The sequence below is a fragment of the Thamnophis sirtalis genome, unplaced genomic scaffold, assembly GCF_051295495.1.
Source record: "Thamnophis sirtalis isolate CommonGarterSnake01/CBP01778 unplaced genomic scaffold, rThaSir2_p1.2 scaffold_8, whole genome shotgun sequence".
NCBI classification, from domain to species: Eukaryota; Metazoa; Chordata; class Lepidosauria; order Squamata; family Natricidae; genus Thamnophis; species Thamnophis sirtalis.
The window spans coordinates 4,591,159-4,611,680 of NW_028261388.1; the positions used below are offsets into that span (position 1 = coordinate 4,591,159).

Here is a 20,522-nt window from a genome sequence, read left to right on the forward strand (position 1 = left end):
ACCTAACCCTAACCCTAACCCTTAACCTAACCCTTAACCTAACCCTAACCCCTAACCCTTACCTTTACGTGAATCGGCTTGCTTTCAAAACGCTTTTTAAAGCGCCCTTTTTTCTCCGCGGTCGCTGTTGTCGCGCTGCTGATGACATCAGCGATGCGGTTTAATCGGGCGCGCTTTAGTGGAGCGCGGTTTTGTCGTGCCGCGGTCCAAAGTAAGATAAATGGAACCTGGTTATTTGGGACACGAGTGAGACCGTGTGGGATGCTGCCGGTTTAAACAACCAGTTCGGGGAGTGCGTGCTTTGCACATGCCTGCTTGCTTCGTGTGCGCGCTGTGCCGAAAGCACTTGCGCGCTACGCTGAAAATGGAGTATTTAGAAGCTCAGCTGCTTAACTTCCAAGTCAGCAACGAACAAGGTGGGGGGGGGGAGAGGAGGAATCAGTTTTGGATTGAGATGAGCTAGAAAAGAGGAATTAAAGGATAAGATAAGGCATGGGGCGGAGCAGTGGTGGGTTTCAAAATTTTTTAGAACTTCTTCTGTAGGTGTGGCCTGCTTTGTGGGAGTGGCTTGCCGGCCATGTGACTGGGTGGGCGTGGCCAACTTGTAGAATGTGGTGAACTCACTTAGCAACGCTCTTGCTTAGCAACCAAAATGTTGGCTCAGGAACTCTGGCATTTGAAGCACGCAAGTCTTAAAGCTGTCAAGTTACAAGACCTTGCACCCCTAACCCTTTAGAAAAAAAACAAAAGCCAGGGGTGTTCAACTTGACAGCTTTAAGACTTGTGGACTTCAACCCCCAGAATTCCTCCTCCAGTCCATGTTGGCTCAGAAACTGCATTTGAAGCATGCAAGTCTTAAAGCTGTCAAGTTACAAGACCTTTGCACCCCTAACCTTTAGAAAAAAAACCTCATGGGTGTTCAAACTTTGACAGCTTTAAGACTTGTGGACTTCAACCCCCAGAATTCCTCCTCCAGTCATGTTGGCTAAGGAACTTTGGCATTGAATTCTGGGAGTTGAAGTCCACAAGTCTTAAAGCTGTCAAGTTACAAGACCCTTGCACCCCTAACCTTTTAGGAAAAAAATCCCAGGGGTGTTCAAACTTGACAGCTTTAAGACTTGTGAGACTTCAACTCCCAGAATTCCTCCTCTTGCTCTTCATCTGATGATGTGCGGACGGGCGGGGGGAGAAGCTGGAACCGGTTCTGAACGGCACTGTAGATTTGTGGAACCTCTTCTATAGAAGAGGTTAGAACTGGCAGGAACCCACTTCTGGGGCGGAGTCAGTTGATCATCGGAGCTACCGGTTCAGCTGAACCGGTCCGAACTGGCTGAATATCACCTCTGGAGTGAGAATCCTGGCTAGATTTCTTCAATGATCCATCAGTTTGTGCCTTCGTTTTCCAGGTATTCTCGGGAGTTTTCTCCAACCAACTTCTCCAAAGTTCAAAAGCACCACTGTTCGTTCTCGCTTAGCAACCCGGAACGGGCTTGATTTTGGTCGTAAGTTGGCGACCACCTATACTAAATCAACGACTGCAAGGGTTGATTCACTTAACGATTGTGGCCAGGAAGATCGACCAACGGCAGAAAGAAACTCACTCAACAACTGCCTTACTTAACGGCAGAAATGTTGCGCTCCTCCGTGGTCGTACGTCAACGGAGTTCCTGTCACAAGAAGCGGTTCTCAGCCACTCTGGGCCACTCCGTCCAAATGCACGGAGCACTTTCGGCACAACGTGTGCCGTTGGTTGTTTTTCAACACAAACTCCGGCTCCTATCTTTGTCTAGATCACAATCTGGACGCAAACAATTAGCGTCAAGAGTTCTGCAATACGCCAGCGTTTAAAAGAGCCACAGTTTGTCTCGACATCATTTCCAGAAATCAGTTAAGGACTGAAATGCCTTATCGAAATTTCCCTTCCCTTTTTCTTACGAAAGAGGGTTGTTGTTGTTGTTTTTTACCGTATTCTCGGGGTGCTTGAGAATTTCTTTCGAATTTCTCTAAGGGGAATTTTGGAGCCTGGGGTGGCAGAAGAGAGAGGAAACTTCTGGAGGATACAGGTTCTTAGGACTTAAGAGAGGGGAAGCAAGGAAATCTGCAAAATTTTGGAGAGAGAAAAAATGTGACAATTAAAAAAAAAGGATATTTCCATGCAGCTAGTCCTCAGAATAACAGAGTCAGAAGGAATCTTCAGGAGGTCCAACCCATTGCTCAAGCTGGAGACCCCCATACAGGCAGTCTTCGACACAACAGTTTGTTTAGTGACTGTCGCCACATTCAATGCTGTGGTTGACCGGGAGGGGGGATATATGGAGTATGGGAGAGCTATAGTCTATAATAACATTCCTTTCTCACAGAGTCAAGGGTCATCCTGCCCTGCACCTGGAGGGGGTGTGACTGGGAGGCATCTCCAGTTTTGGACGGCGCCTGATTGGATCACGTGATGGGACATGGGGGCTGCTGGGCAGGGACTTGAACTTTCGTTCGGTGGGGAACGCCTGGAAACTTTCAGATTTGGGTTTTCCCAGATGTGCCAATAGGACACCTCTAATAAAACGGATCTTTGAGGTAACTCAAGCCTCGGCATCTCCTTTCATTGAGGTGTTACTTGGAACCCCGCAGGGTGGGTTCCTGCCAGTTCTGACCTCTTCTATAGAAGAGGTTCCACAAATCTACAGTGCCGTTTAGAACCGGTTCCAGCTTCCTCCCCCCTACCCGTCCGCACATCATCAAGATGAAGAGCGAAAGGAGGAATTCTGGGAGTTGAAGTCCACAAGTCTTAAAGCTGTCAAGTTTGAACACCCCTGGGTGTTTTTTTCTAAATGGTTAGGGGTGCAAGGCTCTTGTAACTTGATAGCTTTAAGACTTGCACACTTCAATGCCGGAGTTCCTGAGCCAACATGACTGGAGGAGGAATTCTGGGAGTTGAAGTCCACAAGTCTTAAAGCTGTCAAGTTTGAACACCCCTGGGGTTTTTTTTTCTAAAGGGTTAGGGGTGCAAGGGTCTTGTAACTTGATAGCTTTAAGACTTGCACACTTCAATGCCGGAGTTCCTGAGTCAACATGACTGGAGGGGGAATTCTGGGAGTTGAAGTCCACAAGTCTTAAAGCTGTCAAGTTTGAACACCCCTGGGATTTTTTCCTAAAGGGTTAGGGGTGCAAGGGCCTTGTAACTTGACAGCTTTAAGACTTGCATGCTTCAATGCCGAGTTCCAATATTTTGGTTGCTAAACAAGAGCGTTGTTAAGTGAGTTTCACCACATTTTACAAGTTGGCCATGCCCACTCAGTCACATGGCAGGGCAAGCCACTCCCACCCAGTCACATGGCAGGGCAAGCCACTCCCACCCAGTCACATGGCAGGCAAGCCACTCCCACCCAGTCACATGGCAGGCAAGCCACTCCCCACCCGGTCACATGGCAGGCAAGCCGCTCCCACCCAGTCACATGCGGGGCAAGCCACTCCCACAAAGCAGGCCACACCTACAGAAGAGGTTCTAAAAAAATTGAAACCCACCACTGGAACCCCGACAATAACCCGAATCTCTTTTAAAACTCAACCAGCTCCCCACGAAACTCCGGGGTGCTGGGCCCCGAACGTCAACCTGTAACCGGAACGGCACGAAGACTCAGGGAAGATGGAAGAAGGAGATTTTGTCAGATTCTTGAAGGGGGAAAAAAAAGCCACAGGACAGATTGAAACACGGGCAATCAAAGGAGACAGGTGTCACACTGAGGAGATGCAACACCCCCAGAAACACTTATCTGAGGTTCAAACCGAAAGCAACAACAGGTAACAAATGAATGGGCTGGCTTCAGTTCATTCCATTACTCTAATCAAGTGGAATTTCATTCATCTTCCTCCTCCGTTCTCTTTGTGATGCTGTTCCAACTCATCCCTTTGATTCAAAGGCGTCAGGTGCTATTTTAGCGAATGATTCAAAGGTTTCCCTTCAAACACATTCCTGACTTTTTGTTGCTTTGAGGTCTACGATTTTATTATTATCTGTACTGCATCTATTTACCAGCTGATAACCCCGGCGTGGACTGTGTATTTATTTATCCGAATCCTGTCTCAAGACAGGAAAAGCCCTGATTACGGCGACAATTAAATTAGTTTTCCCGGTGCCCGCAGGAAAAGTGATACCACCTTAATTGCTAATGTTGGTTTTCCCCCTTACCAGAGGGAGCCTCCTTGTGGAGTACCGTGAAGCCGTTAGCATGGCAACTCCACTGTGCTGTACAGTAGGAGCCATTTTACGGCAGTACGGTAGAAGACATTTGAAGGCACAACAGGCTGTATCTTAACAGAACAACCCCCCCAAGGGGCGTTAGGGGGTCTCTTGACCCCACAGTATTTTTTTCCAGAGAATTCTCCGGCATATAAGACGACTTTTGAACCCCCAAAAATTATTTCAAAATTGGGGGTCGTCTTATACCGCCAGGTATATCGAAAAAACAAAAGAAAAGGAAAAAGCAACGCCGACAAGCAAAATGCGGGCCGCCCCCAGCGCAGGCGCCGGGCTTTTCAATTGATAACTTTGGCGCTCCTTGCCTGGGCATGTGGATGGATAAACTCTGGGAGGGCTTAGTAAGGTCTGGCTGGAGGTCTGGAGGAGGAAGGCGCTGAGTTCAAACTACGAAAGCCCAGAAGCTGGAGGCCTTCAGCCGGCTTGCGGGCGCCTGGAAATAGGGGGGTCATCTTATACGCCCAGTCGCCTTATACGGTGGAATATACAGTATGTATATTCTACAAATTTACACCCGGCACATTCCCAATACAGGCAGTCCTTGATTATGACCGTTTAACAACCATTTGAGGTTATGACAGTGCTGGAAAAAATGACTTGCAACTGGTTCTTGCACTTATGACCGTCACAGCAGTCATGTAATCCAAATTCAGGTCCTTAGTAATTGGCATGTACTGTGTTTATTGCCCACTGTCCAATTGGGGAATCCAGAAAAAGAAACTACTGGGACCTTATTTTACTAAGAGTATAAAACTTTACGAAAAAATCCACATTGCACAGAAGAAGCAAAACCACCTCTGGGTTTCCCCGCGCAAAATCAAACATAGTTAATGCCCCCTTTTTCCTAGGGGCCACCCACAATCCATGAAATCCACCAATCACTCATGTTCATTTTGTTATGGGAAACATCCAGCCACCTGGGACATCTTCTCGGTGTGTCCTTGGGATGCCAGCAATGTCCCCCCGGTGCCGATGGATGCTTGAATACCATTCTCCCACCTCTGCATTTCCCTCTCTCCCCTCTTCTCTCTCTCTCTCTCTCTCTCTCTCTCTCTCTCTCTCTCTCTCTCTCTTCTCTCTCTCTCTCTCTCTCTCTCTCTCTCTCTCTCACGCACGCACACACACACACACGCACACACACACAGAGTCCCTGTTATTGTCAAGCTGCAAGCGAAGATCAAAATGTAGATCAGAGTGTGAATCAGTTGACATTTATAATGGTTGCAGTGTCCCGGGGTCATATGACACAATAGCAAGTCTTCTTATATTTACAATAATACAATATCAGAGTTGGAAGGGACCTTGGAAGGTCTTCTAGTCCAACCCTCTGCTTAGCCAGGAAACCCTATACCGTTTCAGACAAATGGCTATCCAACATCTTCTTAAAGACTTCCAGTGTTGGAGAATTCACAACTTCTGGAGGCAGCTTCTGTTCCACTGATTAATTGTTGTAACAGTCAGGAAATTTCTCCTCAGTTCTAAGTTTGCTTCTCTCCTTGATTAGTTTCCACCCATTGCTTCTTGTCCTGCCCTCAGGTGCCTTGGAGAATAGTTTGACTCCCTCTTCTTTGGGGCAACCCCTGAGATATTGGAAGGCTGCTATCATGTCTTCCCTAGTCCTTCTTTTCATTAAACTAGACATATCCAGTTCCTGCAACTGTTCTTCATAGGTTTTAGCCTCCAGTCCCCTAATGATCTTCGTTGCTCTTCTGAGCTCTTTCTAGAGTCTCCACATCTTTTCTACATTGTGGCGACCAAAACTGAATGCAGTATTCCAAGTGTGGCCTTACCAAGGCATTATAAAGTGGTATTAACACTTTATAATGCCTTGGTATTTGAGGGGCTTTGAGGGGCTGCTCAAAGAAGGGGGGGGTCAGCCTATTCTCCAAAGCTCTTGAGGGCAGGACAAGAAGCAATGGATGGAAACTAATCAAGGAGAGAAGCAACCTAGAACTAAGGAGGGAATTTCCTAACAGTGAGAATTAACCCAGTGGAAGAACTTGCCTCCAGAAGTTGTGGTTACTCCATCACTGCAGGATTTCAAGAAGAGACGGGACAACCACTTGTCTGAAGTGGTAGAGGATTTCCTGCTTGAGCAGGGGGTTGGTCTAGAAGACCTCCAAGGTCCCTTCCAACTCTGTTATTCTGGGAATTAATCAGTGGAATAGCTTGCCTCCAGAAATTGTGGATTCCCAACACTGGAAGTTCTTGAGATTGGACAACCACTTGTCTGAAATAATATAGGGTTTTCTGCTTGAGAAGGGGTTGGACTAGAAGACCTCCAAGGTCCCTTCCAGTTCTGTCATTTTGGGGATTAACAGGGGGAACAACTTGCCTCCAGAAGTTGTGAGTGCTCCAACACTGAAGTTTTTAAGAAGGGACTGGATAACCCCTTGTCTAAGATAGCATAGGGTTTCCTGCTTGAGCAGGGGGTTGGACTAGAAGACCTCCCAGGTCCCTTCCAATTCTGTTATTCTGTTATTCTAATTTACTCTATGGAAGAGCAGTTTTTCTGCAGCACTGACCGTCAGAGGGAAAATCCCTATTCAGGAGAAAACATCCCCAGATGGATTTTAGCTCTGTTTGCAATTACTGGGAGGTGTGTGTGTGTGTTTGTAGGATTGGGGGCAGGACTCAGTGGGCACCAAAACATCTGTATCGCTTTGACAGAAAGCTGCAAGACTCCAGCTGTGGCCAAAGATGCAATCTGGATGGGGGATCAAAAGGAACACAGCTGTGGAATGCTTTCACTTAATTCATAAATACAATCCTTCCTCCTACTGGAATATTGTTTTACTTCCTCTTGAGGTCAGGCTGGAGGCACAGAAGTGGCGCTGAAAATGTCAGATGACACCCCCCCAGGTAGTCCTTGAATTACAACAGTTCATTTAATGACTGTTCCAAGTTACCACGGCACTGGGGGAAAAAAGGGACTTAGGGCCGTCTTTTACACTTATGACTGTTTCGGCATCCTCATGGTCACTTGATGCAAATTCAGTCCCTTGGCAACGGCTCGTATTTACGACGGTTGCAGTGTCCCGGAGTCACATGATCCCCTTTTGCGACAAAGTCAACTGGGGCTGGGGTGGAACAATCAAGAAACAAAAAGGGAACCAAATAAAACCCAAAATACTTCTGCATAGGCAATCGATGCCAAAGGAATAAAGATTAACACCAGACTTAACATCACACCAACAATTAACACATTAACAGAGTTGGAAGGGACCTTGGAGGTCATCTAGTCCAACCCCCAAGGGCCCAACAGGAGACCCTACACCATTTCTGACAGAGGGCAGTCCAGTCTCTTCTTGAAAGCCTCCAGGGGATGAAGCTCCCACAACTTCCGAAGGCAACTTCTGTTCCATGGGTTGATGGTTCTCACTGTCAGGAAATTCCTCCTTATTTCCAGGTTGAATCTCTCCTCCTCCTCCTCCTCCTCCTCCTCCTCCCTCCTCCTCCTCCTCCTCCTCCTCCCTTCCTCCTCCCTCCTCCTCCTCCTCCTCCTCCTCCTTCCTCCTCCTCGAACCTCACACCCTTCTAGCATTGATCATGGTTAATTAAAGATCTCCAAGAAAACAAGCAAGCTCAGAGACCCCACAGTTTTGTAACCTGCATTTTGACAGAAAGAACTGGAAAAAAACAGGGCAGAGTTAATCATGCTTTTGGTATCTCTCAAGCGCACTCCTTTTCTCACAAAACTGTTTACGCTTTGAAAGCGAAAGTCAAACACCACAAGATTCCTGAAATAACTTTCTGATCTTCGGGGGGTCAAAGCTACGAAAGACGACAATCTGATTTTTTACGGCATTTTTGGGGAGATTTTTACGGCATTTTTTTTTGGGGGGGGGGAACAGGGTGTAGTAGTGGTTAAATAAACTCAGCAACCGTAAAGCAGCCCCCACAGTTGTGAACGGACACACCGTGGTCCTTTACCACCAATTTTACAACGGCCACCACTTGGGACCGCAATGGGCAGGCTCCATCATGGTCGTAAGTCGAGGACTAGCGATAAATATTGGGCACAGTGAATTTTCCAGGTGCAAATCCCCCTAGATAATGGGGAAAGTTTGCATACCGCTGAATTAAAAAGCCCCAAACACTTTTTGTCCACAGTAAATCAACCCACACCTGATTTTCCGAACTAAAAAACAAAGTTAACACTAAACAATCAAGAATGGGATGATATCCCAATCAAGGACCTGTCAAAGCAGAAAAACAAGCTATAGGCGAATCAAGAAAGATCCGAGATCACTCCCACCAAGGCTGACAGGACAAGCTACTTATATAAAAACAGAAGGCAAAACCGTACTTCCTTCTAGCACTGATGACGTTACCTAGTTAAGTAATGAAAGGTCTGTAAGAATACAACAAAGCCAGAGGGAGCATGAAGGACGATACATCTATCCTTGAAGCAAAAGAGCTGTTGTTTTTTAAAATAATCCTCCTCCTCCTCCTCCTCCTCCTCCTCCTCCTCCTCCTCCTCCTCCTCCTCCTCCTCCATCCACTGCCAAATCCGTTCCTTTCTAGCACTGATGATGTTACCTAGTTAGGTAATGAAAAGTCTGTTGTCAACTCACAAAGCATCCCTGGCCTGCTCTCGAGTTGCCATGGGCAAGAGTGGGGGGAAAACTAACAGAGCAGCACGGCAGGCACAAACGGAAGCACATTCCAGACATATCTTTCTTAAGGCTGTCTCCCAGGTTACCCGCAGCAGCTGGAGGGGCGTGATCTCTACAGCTCGGCAAAAGTACTCAGTGGAGTATGTGATTTATGACACACCCTGGGGGGGGGGAGGAGGGGGGGAAACAGGGTCATAATTGGGCCGTAAATTACGTGAGGTCAGACCTGGCTTCACCTGGGTACATGCAGACATGTGGCTCCTAATAAATAACTGGATTTCTTTTGAAGCTTGGCTCGAGGCTCATGATTTAATTAGGGCACCCGTGGGAACCCTGACATCTGTAAGAATACAACCAAAGTCAGAGAGAGCATGAAGGACCCCACAGCTATCCTTGAAGCAAAAATGCTGTTTTTTTTTTTTACCCTCCTCCTCCTCCTCCATCCACTCTCAAATCCACTCCTTTCTAGCACTGATGATGTTACCTAGTTAGGTAATGAAAGGAAATACCAAAGATCCCACCATTCAACCTTGAGCTACAAATATTCTCTTCTATTGGTTCTCCATAGATAAAGCCTCTGCTCCTTAAAAGATACACACTTATTTTCACATTTATTGAACTTCCACCTATCATGTCGTCTCTGGTCCTTCTTTTCATTAAACTAGACATACCCAGTTCCTATGTGGGACACGGTGGCTCAGTGGCTAAGATGCTGAGCGTGTCAATCAGAAAGGTCGGCAGTTCGGCGGTTCGAATCCCTAGCGCCGCGTAACGGAGGGAGCTCCCGTGACTTGTCCCAGCTTCTGCCAACCTAGCAGTTTGAAAGCACGTAAAAAAATGCAAGTAGAAAAATAGGAACTATCTTTGGTGGGAAGGGAACAGTGTTCCATGTGCCTTTGGTGTTGAGTCATGCCAGCCACATGACCATGGAGACGTCTTCGGACAGCGCTGGCTCTTCGGCTTTCAAACGGAGATGAGAGTAAACAAACTCGTACTCAATCCCGACAAGACCGAGTGGCTGTGGATGCTACCCCCGAAGGACAGTACAGATAGTCCATCCTTGATCCTGGATGGGTGAAAACTTACACCCCTCAGAGAGGGCCCGCTATTTGGGGGTCCTCCTGGATTCACAGCTGACACTGGAACACCACTTGTCGTCCGTGACCAGGGGGCCTTTGCCCAGGTTCGCCTGGTGCATCAATTGCGGCCCTACTTGGATCAGGGTGCATTTCAAATCAGTCACTCACGCCCTTGTCACCTCAAGGCTGGATTATTGCAATGCGCTCTACATGGGGCTACCCCTGAAAAGCGTTCGGAGACTACAGCTAGTCTAGAATGCAGCCGCACAAGCGATATTGGGTGTACCGAGATACACCCATATTACACCCATCCTCCGCGAGCTACACTGGCTGCCAATTGGTCTCCGGACGCAATTCAAGGTGTGGGTCATTACCTTTAAAGCCCTACATGGCTCAGGACCAGCGTATCTGCGAGACCGCCTACTGCCACATACCTCCCAACGGCCGATAAGATCCCACAGGGTGGGCCTCCTTAGGATGCCGTCAGCCGGACAGTGTCGGCTGACGGGGCCTCAGAGGAGGGCCTCCTCTGTGGCTGCTCCGACCCTGTGGAATCAGTTGCCCCCAGAGGTCTGGACCTCACCCACCCTCATGGCCTTCAGAAAAGCTGTTAAAACCTGGCTGTTCCGGCAGGCCTGGGGCTGTTGACCTTATTATGTAGGGTCCAGCCCCAATTTGAATGTATGCGTGTTGGAGAATTTTTTAAATATTTTATTTTTATTTTTGTTTGTTTTTCTTTTCTTGTTCTGTGTAAGCCGCCCAGAGTCCTAAAAATCGAATAAATGAATGAAAATGAAAGGAATGAGCACTACTGCCTCCTAGAGTCGGGAACGACTAGCACCTATGTGCGAAGGGAATCTTCACCTTTTTACCACCTATACTGTAGCTGTGCATTTTGTTTTTCTTGCCTATAGGTAGAATCTATATGTTGAGTTTTATTTCTCCCTCTCCCGCTTCATTCATTGCCCTTCCAATCTTTTCCCCTTCTTTGCCCTGCTCAGCTCAACCCTCCACACACACACACACACCCCTCATCCCCTCCCAGGGCCCTGGGACAATTTATGAAAGTAGGAAGCTGTAAGAAGGAGCCTGCGCCAGGGAAGGAAACCGGGGTGTGCGCTGAACACAATAGAAGGGAAGTAGTTGGGCATGGCTGCAATATGTAATGCTTTCCGGGCTGCGGAGCCGGGAGGCTTTCGGCAAAGAGTTGGGCAGAAACGCAAAGGCTACAGCAGACGGCCATTCTTGGCGGCCCGCAATGGAGGCTCCGGTCGGAACCTGCCTTTGCAAGCTAGCAATAGCAATAGCAATAGCAGTTAGACTTATATACCGCTTCATAGGGCTTCCAGCCCTCTCTAAGCGGTTTACAGAGTCAGCATATTGCCCCCAACAATCCGGGTCCTCATTTCACCCACCTCGGAAAGATGGAAGGCTGAGTCAACCCTGAGCCGGTGGGATTTGAACCACTGAACTGCAGATAACAGTCAATAGCAATAGCAGTTAGACTTATAACTGCTGAAGACTTATAACTGCCTTCATAGGACTTTCAGCCCTCTCTATGCGGTTTACAGAGTCAGCCTATTGCCCCCAACAACAATCCGGGTCCTCATTTCACCCACCTCGGAAGGATGGAAGGCTGAGTCAACCCTGAGCCGGTGAGATTTGAACAGCCGAACTGCAGAACTGCAGTCAGCTGAAGTAGCCTGCAGTGCTGCATTTAACCACTGCGCCACCTCGGCTCTGGTTTTACAGATCGGCAAGAGTTAGAAAGGGACCTTGGAGATCTTCTAGTCCAACCTCCAACCCTCAAGCAGGAGACCCTCTACCAGAGATGGAGAACCTTTCTGGGTGCCATAAAATGCGAGGGCGCACATGCATGTTGGCACCCATAATGTAAAGCGTGCCCGCACATGTGCATGCACACACAAACTCCGTCACGCTTCTCCCACCCCCATGCGCCACATTGCTCGCCTCCAAGTTCAGCTTGATATTTCCCCCAGGGGAGAATGTTTTCTGCCCTGCCCAGGCTCCCGGAAAGCCTCCGGGGCGTGGGGAGGGCGAAAAAGGGAGCCCAACGGGCTAACTGGAAGTTTGGAAATGAACTTCCGATAGGCCTCTTGGGCCTGTTTTTTGCCCCCCCCCCCCCTCAGGCTCCGGAGGTTTTCCTGAAGCCCGGGGAGGGCAAAAACGGCCTCCCCCAGCCCTCTGGAAGGCCGAAAATCAGCTGGCCCGCACGCACATGCACACTGGAGCTGATGGGTCCTGTGCCAGCAGAGATGGCTCTGTGTGCCACCTGTGGCATGTGTGCCATAGGTTCGCCATCACAGCCCTATACCATGCTGTACAAATTGGTATCTAGTTTCTTCTTTAAAAGACAAAGACAGATTCCTTGTGCGTCCAATCACGCTTGAGTAATAATTCTATTCTATTCTATTCTATTCCATTCCACTCCACTCTCTATTCTTTCTTATTCTACTCTACTCTATTCTATATTCTATTCTATATTCTGATTTCTTATTCTATTCTACTCTACTCTACTCTTCTCTATTCTATTCTATATTCTATTCTGATTTCTTATTCTATTCTATTCTATATTCTATTCTATATTCTATTCTGATTTCTTATTCTATTCTACTCTACTCTACTCTTCTCTATTCTATTCTATATTCTATTCTGATTTCTTATTCTATTCTATTCTATATTCTATTCTTTCTTATTCTATTCTACTCTACTCTACTCTTCTCTATATTCTATTCTGATTTCTTATTCTATTCTATTCTATTCTATTCTATTCTGTTTTATTCTATTCTATTCTATTCTGATTTCTTTACTCTACTCTTCTCTGTTCTATTCTATTCTTTCTTATTCTATTCTACTCTACTCTTCTATTCTATTCTGATTTCCTATTCTATTCTATTCTACTCTATTCTATTCTTCTCTATTTTGTTCTATTCTATTCTATTCTATTCTGATTTCTTACTCTACTCTTCTCTGTTCTATTCTATTCTACTCTACTCTATTCTATTCTATAATGTCCCGTGTTGGAGTAGCCACAACTTCTGGAGGCAAGTCGTTCCACTGATTAATGGTTCATTGTCCGAAAATTCCTCCATATTACCAAGTTGAATCTCCCAGGCTTCCCCAGCCAGCATGCTTTAACACGGGTGGTTCCTAGAATCAGAGGACTGGAAGGGACCTTGGAGGTCATCTAGTCCAACCCACTGCTCAAGCAGGGAACCCTACCATTCTGGACAAATAACTGTCTAAATTTCTTCTTAAAAATCTCCAGTGATGGAGCACCCACAATTTCTGGAGGCAATTTCTGTTCCACTGATTAATTGTTCTCACTGTCAGGAAATTTCTCCTCAGATCTAAGTTGCTTCTCTCCTTGATTAGTTTCCATCCATTGATTCTTGTCCTGCCTTCCGGTGCTTTAGAGAATAGGTTGATCCCCCTCTTCTTTGGGGCAGCCCCTAAAGTATTGGAAGACTGTCACCCCTAGTCCTTCTCTTCGTTAGACTACACCAGAGGTGGGTTCCTACCAGTTCGCACCTATTCGGTAGAACCGGTTCGTCAAATCTACCGAACTGGTTAGAAGAGGTTCCACCAGTGGACCCGGAAAGCAGGCCGCACCTACAGAAGAGGTTCCAAAATTGTTTGAAACCCACTACTGGCAAGGATCTTGTAACCTGACAGCTTTAAGACTTGCATGCTTCAATGCCAGAGTTTCTGAATAGCTACTTGGACCGACCTAAGTACTAATTCATAATTTCATATCCGGTCACATGGGCAGCAAGCCACTCCCATCTGGTCACATGGGTGGCAAGCCACTCCCACAAAGGAGGCCACACCCACAGAGTAGGTTCCAACAATTTTTGAAACCCACCACTGGACTAGACATACCCAATTCTGCAACGATAGCCGATGAATCATCCCAGCTGCTGTTTATACTTATTTGTTTCGTGGATGTTTTTAATTGTTTCAATGTCTTTTAAATGGTTTTAAATGTTTGATAATTTTGGAACTCTAAACCATCCAGAGTTGCTTGGCTGAGTAGGGCGGCTGTAGGATTTGAATAAATAAACAGATAAATAATTTTGGCCATCTCCTGAGGCAGCACTGCTGGAATTTGGAGGCAAAATAACTAAATTCCAGCAATGAAATAAAAACCAACAAACACACACAGCGTAGGAGCAAACGGACCACATGTTTCCAAGAGCCATCAGGATCAGAATTAAAATAGGACTGGAAAGGGACCTTGGAGGTCGTCTAGTCCAACCCCCTGCTGATAAAGGAGGACCTATACCATTTCAGACAAGGGACTGTCCAGACTCTTCTTAAAATGCTTCAGTGATGAAGTATTCACAAGTTCTGGAGGCAAGCTGTTTAATTGTCCCCACTGTTAGGAAGTTTCTCCTTAGTTCTAGGTTGATTCTCTCCTTGATTAGTTTCCATCCATTGTTTCTTTTCCTGCCTTTAGATGCTTTGGAGAATAGTTTGACCCCCTCCTCTTTGTGGCAGACCCTCAAATAGTAGGAGACTGCTATTATGTCCCCCACATCCAGTCCTTATCTTCTCTAGACTGGCTATACCCAAATCCTGCAACTATTAGAATAGAATAGAATAGAATAGAATAACAGAGTTGGAAGGGACCTTGGAGGTCTTCTAGTCCAACCCCCTGCCTAGGCAGAAAACCCTATACCATTTCAGACAAATGGTTATCCAACATCCTCTTAAAGACTTCCAGTATTGGAGCATTCACAACTTCTGGAGGCAAGTTGTTCCACTGATTAATTGTTCTCACTGTCAGGAAATTTCTCCTCAGTTCTAAGTTGCTTCTCTCCTTGATTAGTTTCCACCAATTGCTTCTTGTTCTGCCCTCAGGTGCTTTGGAGAATAGCTTGACTCCCTCTTCTTTGAGATATTGGACGCCTGCTATCATGCTATCTCCCCTAGTCCTCCTTTTCATTAAACTCCGTAGACATGCCCAGTTCCTGCAACCATTCTTCATATGTTTTAGTCTCCAGTCCCTTAATCCTCTTTGTTGCTCTTCTCTGCACTCTTTCTAGAGTCTCCACATCTTTTTTACGTTGTGGTGACCAAACCTGAATGCCGTATTCCAAGTGTGGCCTTACCAAGGGATTATAAAGTTGTATTAGCCCTTCACGTGATCTTGATTCTCTCCCTCTGTTGATGCCGCCTAGAACTGTGTTGGCTTTTTTGGCAGCTGCTGCACACGGCTGGCTCCTATTTAAATGGTTGTCCACTAGGATTCCAAGATCCCTCTCACAGTTACTACTATTGAGTGAGGTGCCACCTATACTGTACCTGTGCATTTTGTTATTCATATGTTTTTGTCTCCAGGCTTTTGAGCCTCTTAGTTCAGTGTTTCTCAACCTTGGCAACTTGAAGATGTCCGGACTTCAACTCTCAGAATTCCCCAGCCAGCATTCGCTGGCTGGGGAATTCTGGGAGTTGAAGTCTGGACATCTTCAAGTTGCCAAGGTTGAGAAACACTGTCTTAGTTGCTCTTCTCTGCACTTTTTCCAAAGTCTCAACATCTTTTTTGTAATGTGGTGACCAAACAGGATGCCGCATTCCAGGTGTGGCCTTACTAAAAAGGCTTTCTAAAGTGATGCTAAGAGTTCACATAATTTTGTTTCTATGCCTCGGTTTATACAACCCAGGATAGTGTTCGCTTTTGGCCCATCTCGCCCCATTTCCTGCCTCTGCCCCCTCCCCCCCAAAAAAATAAAAATAAAAAAGTCTGTATTGTGCGATGAAACGTCAGTAGCAAAATTGTTTTTTAGATCCTGTGGTTTTTGGATGTCTGAGTGAGTTTGCAAATGTAAGGATTGGCGCTGTTTGCTCTCCAAAGGATTTACAGTCTCGCTCCCACCTTTAAAACCCTCCAACATCTGGATTAAACATTTCATTCAGGGGACATCGGGTCGTTCCTGGGGAAATCTGCTACCGCCCACAGCGCATAGGAAGCGGTTCTCTTGAACACCATCCAAACACCCACAAACACAACACATTCCCAGCTCAGAGGAAATGCCTCCGATTTTTAATTACGATGTACAGAATTAATTATGATGTACTACGAAGTTAAGAAGGGGCCTTGGAAGTCTTCTAGTCCAGGGGTCACCAACATTTCGGATCTCAGGGACCATTAAATTCATAATTTTAAATCCCGCGGACCGCTAATACGATCTGCCTAATGACCGGCTTGGTGGGTGTGGCCAGTTGGTCATGTGACTGGGTGGGCGCGGCCAACTCGATGTCACTCACGTCGAGGGGCGCCTCACCAGCCTCTACTCGCCCCTCCACTCCCAGCCCCTCCTCGCCTGCCCGCCTGGACTCCTTAGGGCCCCAACAGGGAGCAGTTGCTGGAGCTAAGCAGCCCCCAGGAGAAAGACTTGGCAAAACAGCTCAGTTCAACAAGTTCAACACAGTTCAAGAGCCACAAAGAGGATTTAAGGGACTGGAGGCTAAAACATATGAAGAACGGTTGCAGGAACTGGGTATGTCTAGTTTAATGAAAAGAAGGACAAGGGGAGACATGATAGCAGCCTTCCAATATCTCAGGGGTTGCCCCAAAGAAGAGGGAGTCAAACTATTCCCCCAGGCACTGAGTGTAGAACAAGAAGCAATGGGTGGAAACTAATCAAGGAGAGAAGCAACTTAGAACTGAGGAGAAATTTCCTGACAGTGAGAACAATTAACCAGTGGAACAATTTAGCAATAGCAATAGCAGTTAGACTTATATACCGCTTCATAGGGCTTTCAGCCCTCTCTAAGCGGTTTACATAGTCAGCATATTGCCCCCAACAATCTGGGTCCTCAACTTGCCTCCAGAAGTTATGAATGCCCCAACACTGGAAGTCTTTAAGAAGATGTTGGATAGCCATCTGTCTGAAACGGTGTAGGGTTTCCTGCCTAGGCAGGGGGTTGGACTAGAAGACCTCCAAGGTCCCTTCCAGCTCTATTTTGATTAATTAATTCATGAATGGCTTGCCTCTGGAAGTTGTTTTTAAAAACCTCCAGTGTTAGAGCATTTACAACTTCTGGAGGCAAGTCCTTCTATTGATTCATTGTTCTGATGGGTACGTCTAGTTTAATGAAAAGAAGGATTAGGGATGACATGATAGAAGCCTTCTCATATTTGAGGGGCTGCCACAAAGAAGAGGGGTGGTGGTGTCGTCCAGCTATTCTCCAAAGCAAGACAAAAAGCAATAGGTGGAAACTAACCAAGGAGAGAAGCAACTTAGAACTAAGGAGAAATTTCCTGACAGTGAGAACAATTAACCAGTGGAACAACTTGCCTCCAGAGGTTGTGGATGCTCCAACACTGGACGATTCTAAGAAGAGATTGGATAACCATGGTGTAGGGTTCGCTGCTTGACCAGGGGGTCAGACTAGAAGACCTCCAAGGTCCCTTCCCACTCTTCCTTGTTCTGTGGATGTCCAACCTTTCTACTTCCTCATTTGCCACCACTCTCCTGTGCCCAAAGTGCTCGACGCCCCCGATGTGAAACGTGGAACTCACCCGGATGATCTTCCGACTGGTTGAAGCCGCAGATCTGACAGATGTTCCGCACCCATTTGTTCATTTCTTCTTCTGTTTCCGCCACCAGGTAGAAGGTCCTCTCGCTGGTTTTGATGTCGAAGACGAAACTGTCCTGCAGCTCCTTCTTGTTGAAGGTCAGCCCGGCGTCCACCTGCTCGCAAAAGTTGAGGTTGATCACCCGCAGCGGCTTCTTGGAGTGATTGTTTTTGTAGTACTCCAAGACATCGGGATCACCGCTCATCCGGCCACTGCGAAGGATAAACCATCGTTTTTTCCAGGCCTGGAAAACACAGAAAGAGAGATTTTTTTTTTAATTCTGGGAAAGAGAATTAATTTGATTCCAATTGAGCTGGGGTTACGGATATTCCTCGAGTTATGACTGCAATTGAACCCCGCAGTTATAGATTGTCTTTGACTTACGGCCTATTTGTTTAGCGACTGTCCGAAGTTACAGCGGCACTGGAAAAAAAAGTGATGTATGACTGCTTTTCACACTTAACGACCCTTGCAGTATCCCTGTGGTCATATGATCAAAATTCAGACGCTTGGCAACCGACTCATACTTATAGCAATAGCAGTTAGACCTGTCACTACCTCCATTTCTTCCCCATCGATTCGCCAGGAATTGAGAGGGCCAGATGCCATGATCTTAGTTTTCTTAATGTTGAGTTTCAAGCCAACTTCTGCACTCTCCTCTTTCACCCGCATCAAGAGGCTCTTTAGTTCCTCTTATAGCAATAGCGGTTAGACTTATATACCGCTTCGTAGGGCTTTCAGCCCTCTCTCAGCGGTTTACAGAGTCAGCATATCGCCCCCCACAGTCTGGGTCCTCATTTCACCCACCTCGGAAGGATGGAAGGCTGAGTCAATCTTGAGCCGGTGAGATTTGAACCGCTGAACTGCAGATAACAGTCAGCTGAAGTGGCCTGCAGTACTGCACCCTAACCACTGTGCCACCTCGGCTCTATACTTATGACGGCTGCGATGTCCTGGAGGCTCATGGAAAACCCCTGGAGTCTGGGGAGGGCAATCCCATCCCCCTGCCAATGTGCAGGAGGCTGACTAGGCCACGCCCACCATAGCCACGCCCACCCAGCAACCCGGCAGCGAATCTGTTGCTGGACCTTTTGAAGCCCGTCCCTGGCTAATTCTGAAATTCAACGTTTCATTTGGGTATCATTGCAACTCCGGGAAACACAGGTGACAAATGGACCCAGTTTCGAGTCATTTGCACTCCAGCGGAGGAAAGGATGAAACCGTCTCATCCGCGGCAATTTCGGGGACAACTAAATCACAGCAGGAGAGATAGATCCGGAGGGCTTGTTTTGAAGCCTGTAGGCTGAAATGTTTCGAGGGATGCATGCTAATTCATCTGTGTGTCCTAATAAAGCGGGACTTGTCAAAACACATTATGGGTTTATACGGGAGCTGTGCGCGCCTGGGAATGATTCAGAAGAGCTGCGTTTGACTTGCTGCTAATTAATACAGCCCCATCTTTCCCCCACCCCCAAGATTTCCACATGAATTTAAACAAAGAGACGGGCTGCTTTAATGAGTCGACTCATTGAAAACATCTCTTCAAGCAGCCCCATTTGTTTTCAGACCTCCACATCAACTTTTAAAAAGAGGTGGTGCTGCTTTAATGAGTCACCTCATGAAAACAACACTTCAAGCAACCCCATCTTATTTTCAGACTCCCACATCAGCTTAAAAAAGAGAGATGGTGCTGCTTTAATGAGTCAGCTCATGAAAGAAACTCATCAATCAGCCCCATCTTTTTTCAAACTTACACCTGAGCTGCTTTGGACTTGCGGCTAATTAATGCAGCCCCATCTCTTTTTTTTCAGATTCCCACCTGAATTTAAAGCAGCTGCTTTAATGAGTCAGATCATGAAAACAACTCTTCAAGGAACCCCATCTTATTTTCAGACTCCCACATCAGCTTAAAGAGAGAGAGATGGGGCTGCTTTAATGAGTCAGATCAAGAAAGAAACTCATCAATCAGCCCCATCTTTCTTCAGACTTACACCTGAGCTGCTTTGGACTTGCGGCTAATTAATGCAGCCCCATCTCTTTTTTTTTCAGATTCCCACCTGAATTTAAAGCAGCTGCTTTAATGAGTCAGATCATGAAAACAATTCTTCAAGCAACCCCATCTTATTTTCAGACTCCCACATCAGCTTAAAGAGAGAGAGAGAGATGGGGCTGCTTTAATGAGTCAGATCAAGAAAACAATTCTTCAAGCAGCCCTATCTTTTTTCAGACTTTCACATCAGCTTGTTGAAAGAAATGTCCTTTTGGGTTCAGCTCCAAGTGGGGGAAAAGACACTGGAGACATGGAGGCTGCTTGGAAAGATGGTTTATTGTTGGACAGGGCCACATGGCTTGAGCCCTGAACAGAAAAGGTGATCACATGTTTCAATGTTGGTGGAGAAGAAGAGAAGGGCTGAGGGAGGGGCTTGCTAGGCTTTTTATACCCTGTTTAGTCCCACCTCTCTGTTTCCTGTTCCTGTGTAAGAAATGTATTCTGACTGGTTATCAGGCTCCCATGGTGCATGCAGGGGCAACTCTCTAGGCTGTGGTGAGTCCTGGTATAGATGAGTTCTCAGATGCCATGTGGAGAGTTGAGTAATATCCCTTCCCCCTACAGCTGCAGTGAGGGAGAAGTCTTTATTATGTAAAGTGGGCTAGCCTGGCCTTCTCAATGGCCCATTAGCTGGGGATGGGCAGAAAGCTATAGGCAACTATTCTGTCTTTTAAAACATGTTTCTTTTCACATCCAGAGAAATATTCTGCCTTTTCAATATTTCCTAGGATATTTCATTTTTTCTGGGAGAGGGCTGGATGATAACTTCCCACAAGCTTAAACAAAGAGATGGGGCTGTTTTCATGAGCCAGCTCTTTCGCATGGAAAGCTATTAAAAAAAAGAAGAAGAGATGGTTGCTTTCAGAAGCAGCTGGAGGTGCTGCGCTCACAGGAGATCTGAAGCCCTTCTTCTGAA

At 46.6% G+C, this 20,522-nt stretch overlaps 1 protein-coding gene across 2 annotated transcripts in view; it reads right to left on the reverse strand.

The window, feature by feature from the left end:
- Positions 1 to 20,522, reverse strand: part of GAB2 (GRB2 associated binding protein 2) — a 131,818-nt gene that overhangs the window by 24,253 nt on the left and 87,043 nt on the right. For both annotated transcript variants that reach the window (XM_087721013.1, XM_087721012.1), the window contains exon 2: positions 17,500 to 17,800. In XM_087721013.1, coding sequence (XP_087577139.1) covers positions 17,500 to 17,800 — 301 coding nt within the window. The remainder of the gene's footprint in view (positions 1 to 17,499; positions 17,801 to 20,522) is intronic.